The sequence below is a fragment of the Macaca fascicularis genome, chromosome 4, assembly GCF_037993035.2.
Source record: "Macaca fascicularis isolate 582-1 chromosome 4, T2T-MFA8v1.1".
NCBI classification, from domain to species: domain Eukaryota; kingdom Metazoa; phylum Chordata; class Mammalia; order Primates; family Cercopithecidae; genus Macaca; species Macaca fascicularis.
Window position 1 is genome coordinate 4,808,206 of NC_088378.1, and position 4,075 is coordinate 4,812,280.

The 4,075-nt window shown below is 58.2% G+C and overlaps 1 protein-coding gene across 1 annotated transcript; it reads left to right on the forward strand.

The window, feature by feature from the left end:
* The first annotated feature begins 460 nt into the window (after positions 1-460).
* PRR18 (proline rich 18) lies at positions 461-3,593 on the forward strand. Its single transcript, XM_005551459.5, has 2 exons — positions 461-626; positions 703-3,593. Exon 2 carries the CDS (start codon positions 733-735, stop codon positions 1,615-1,617), a length of 885 nt encoding a protein of 294 aa, XP_005551516.3. The 5' UTR covers positions 461-626; positions 703-732; the 3' UTR covers positions 1,618-3,593.
* Positions 3,594-4,075: the final 482 nt, after the last annotated feature.

The following is a 4,075-nucleotide window of genomic DNA, read 5'->3' on the forward strand; positions in this document are numbered from 1 at the left end:
ATTCACCGAAGGTCTTTTCTCCCCTCTCAGCTCCAGCCCGCTTTTCTCTGTGAAGCAGGATGTGTGGGGCAGCAGAGCTGTATTTACTCGCGGTGCCTTTCCTGCTGTCTCGAAGGCACGGGGAAGGCTACGAGGGATTTTCTCTCAAATGTGCAGGGCCTCCACCTATGACTCCGGAAGGCTGCCGGCTCCCCCAGGGGGCTGCTTCTGGCTTTCGATGGACTAAATTAACCTCGGGCCACCGGAGCGCCAGCTGGGGGAGCCCCGGGATGCCTGGCGCGCGCTCCGCCCTCTGCTGTCCTGGCACTTTGCTCCCATTCAACAGTCGGTAGTGACACCAGCTGGGCACAGCCCGGGGCCTGGCAGGGCCGCGTCCTTAGCGAGCGCGCTGGGCTCCTCCTCCTGCGGGCCCGGCCCGCGTCTCAGCCGTGGGGACCCCGGGGCGCCGCGACTCGCCCACAGTCGGACGGCGGGAGGCGGTTCCCGCAGGGTCCAGTTTCGGAAGCACCGAGTCAGAGGGGAGCCCCTGGCCCCAGGAGGAGGGGAGGGTGGGAGCTCCTCTCTTGGAGTCCCCGGGTTTGGTCGCCGGGATGTGAGGAAGCCGGAGAGGCCGCGGCGGGACGCAGGTGGGTGTGGCGCAGCAGACCGAACTGCGGGGACCCGCTCCGCGCACAGTGGCTGAACGCCCGCCTCTTCTTCTAGGGGCTGAGGATCCCGCGTCTCCGCAGCACCATGCCCTTCCCTCCCGTGCCGCCGCAGACCGCCCCCGCACCGGGGGCCCAAGCCGCGCGCCACTTACCCCGGAGGCCCTGCGCCGCGGGGGACAAGAAGAGGCCCCCACAGAGGCCCGAGGGGCTCCTCTCCAGCTCCTGGCCCTCCGCCACGCTCAAGAGGCCGCCGGCCCGGCGCGGCCCCGGCCGGGACAGGACGCAGCTGCCGGCCCCTCCGGGCGTCTCCCCCCAGGCCTCGCCCTGCCGCGCGCTGAACCCAGCCACGTGCGCCCAGCCCCGGCCAGCCGGCTCCGGCCACAGCCCATCGAGGACCACCTACGCGGCGACCTCGGCAGGGACGGGGACCACCGCCGCAGGGACCTCCTTGGGGACGGGGGCCGGTCCTGACACCGCTGCGCGCTTCTCCCTGAACCTCACCCCCGAGGCCGTCCTGGTCATCCAGAGGCGTCATCTGGAGAAGCAGCTGCTGGCGCGGCCTCGCAGGCCCTTCCCCTCACCCTCGGCTGAACCCAGGCGCCTACTCACTCCCTGTCCCCGGGCCAGGGCCGCGGGCCTGCGGAGGGGCGGCCCCGCCAGCGACCCTGACGCGTCCCCAGCAGCTGGCCTGGGCCGCCGCGACCCTCCGCCCCGCGCCCAGCTGCTGTCCGGCGGCCTGCAGGTTCCCCAGCTGAGCCCGCGGTCCGGGTCCTTGCGCCCGATGCTCAAGGTGTCGCTGCTCAACGAGCGGCACAGGTACGACGACGTGGAGTACGAGGAGGAGCCGGAGGTGGTGGACGAGGGCCTGGTGCGCAAGTGCACGGAGTGGCTGCGCGGCGTGGAGTCGGCGGCTGCAGCGCGGGGCCGGGCCGGGGCCCTGGACTCACGGCGGCACCTGAGCACGCTGTGAGCCCAGCGGTCCTGCGGGGACAGGCCAGACCTGATCCCACATCACCTCCTGCACGCGCCACTCCGCCTGGGGACCCTCGGGGGAGACCGCAGTCTCCTCTGGCCGCCAGCGCCCACTTCCGGGACACCCGTGAGCAAGCTGGCCCGCGTGGGGTGCAGCCAGACTCGCCCGACGGCCACGGCCCCCTCCTGCCCTCACCAGCAGGCAGCCCGGGCCTTTCTCGGTCACACTGGTGGTATCTATCCCAGTAGCTCACCTCTGCCCCACTCTGGCCTCCTTTTGGCGTCCCCGAGTGTCCATGCAGTTCGTGGGGAATTAAGCAACTAAGAAAATGCCTCTCGGCGCCCCCAGCCCCAGGGTTCGTCTAGGTCCCAGAGACCCTCTGCCTGGAGGTGGGCCTTCCCCAGGGCTACATCTGCACCCCCTGCGGTGTCACCCTCAGCCGTTGCCGGGCACCCTGGACAGTGCGGTGGGCGATGGCCCAGGGTAGGTGGCCGCGACGGTGGCCTCCTGCAGAGCTGGGACCCGGTGCTACATTTGTGATTTTGTTTTCTCCCAAGTCAGAAAAATGTTGAGGGTGTTAGAAATCCCTGAAACTCAGTTAACCGAATTTCCAGTCGCCAAAGGGGAAGGGTAGGCATCACCAGGCGCTGGTGAACCCTGGTCAATGAGCGCTTCCATGGAAACCGCTTGGCTGATTACATTTTTTCTGTGTATTATTTGAATAGAGAGTAAAGCTCCTCTGCTGTTTCGTAACCATACCCTTTCCCCCGCTAACTGGAGGCTGATTTCTACATATTTCTTCCATGTATCTGAGAATGTCTAACTCGAAGGATGAGAAGGAAATAAAGTTATAATCAGATAAGGCTGGTTATAGAAGAGTAATGTATTACCTCAAGTTTTGACTTACTTTGCAAAAGCCAATAACTGGTTTAATGTTTATCTTGATAGACTTTAAATGTATCAAGTCCTAATTGTATTTTAAATTGAAGCCTTACATTTTTAAAAACAGATTTTGTATTTTTCTCATGGAGGTCTTTGCTCTAATCTCTCTCTCTCTCTCTCTTTCTCTCTCTCTCTCTCTTCCCCCCTCCCCCCCTTTCTCATTCTAGGCACACATTTAGTTAGATGTGAGGCATTTAATTCATTGGGAGCTAGGTCAGCTGCCAGATAAGTTGCAAAAACAAAAACAAAAAAAACCTACCCATTGAATAACTTCTTTGAATTTGGAGATAAGTTTTCTTTTACTTGAAATGAATATATTAATACTAGGGGGCAAAACTAGCAATGCTTGCTGAAGTGATGATGCTGCTGTTGTTCCACCCCCACCCAGATGGTCTCTGAGTGCTCCATCCTGGGCAGGGCACACGGTCTGGAGCTGAGAGGGTAGGGCAAGAGTGCATTGACTCCAAGCCGAAGGCAGGAGTGGCTGGACTTGGTCTCATCTTGCACTTAGTGCAAATACCAATAATTAAAATGCCTAGACTTCTGCCCTTGGTCACAGTAACAACAACGTTTTGAAGACTTTTCCCTGGTGGCATCCTAGAGGGACCGACTTTCTGCAGCCTCTGTCTTCCAAGCTGAGCTTCTGCTGCAGTGTGCCTGTCACTGCACCTGTGTCTCCCTGATGTCCCTGTCAGCTGCTTCATTTTGATTTCCTTTCTTTTCCCGCTCTTTCTCCAGGCTCCGTCCCAGCATCTCCTATTCTTAACTGGCCACGATACAACACTAAGCACATTTTTCGTAATTTGCATTTATTAAATCGAGTTTGTAGGCCTTGTTCTCTACTTTAAAAGCAGATCAGTGGAATATTTATGTTTCTCTGGTCAATGAGCCTCAATAAAAAACCAACAGAAAAAAAGGTTTGACACGTGACACATGATATCTTTTCATTGCTGTTAAGGACATTTTGAGAAAGTTTTCTAAGTTGCTATGCTCCAATTTCTTAATGCTTAAATAAAAGAGAAATTCAGTGACTTGTGCTTCTTTTTGAGGAGGACACTGAAAACTGGTCAGGAAGAGACCACTGAGGGATTTACAATTCACATGACATGGTTTCTTCAGAGTGGCGTGCAACCTAAGGTTCTGTGATTTCCAGGAGTTGACAAAGGTTTGATGGTTTTAATCACTACTAGAATTTTTAAGCATCACTACCAGGATTTTTAAGATAGTCAAATACTGTAAGGTTATTTGGCGCCGGGCGCGGTGGCTCAAGCCTGTAATCCCAGCACTTTGGGAGGCCGAGACGGGCGGATCACGAGGTCAGGAGATCGAGACCATCCTGGCTAACACGGTGAAGCCCCGTCTCTACTAAAAAAAATACAAAAAACTAGCCAGGCGCGGTGGCGGGCGCCTGTAGTCCCAGCTACTCCGGAGGCTGAGGCAGGAGAATGGCGTGAACCCGGAGGCGGAGCTTGCAGTGAGCTGAGATCCGGCCACTGCACTCCAGCCTGGGCGA

What these genes read in the sequence shown, in the direction of transcription:
- PRR18 (XM_005551459.5), top strand. Translation starts at nt 733, where the DNA reads ATGCCCTTCCCTCCCGTGCCGCCGCAGACCGCCCCCGCACCGGGGGCC.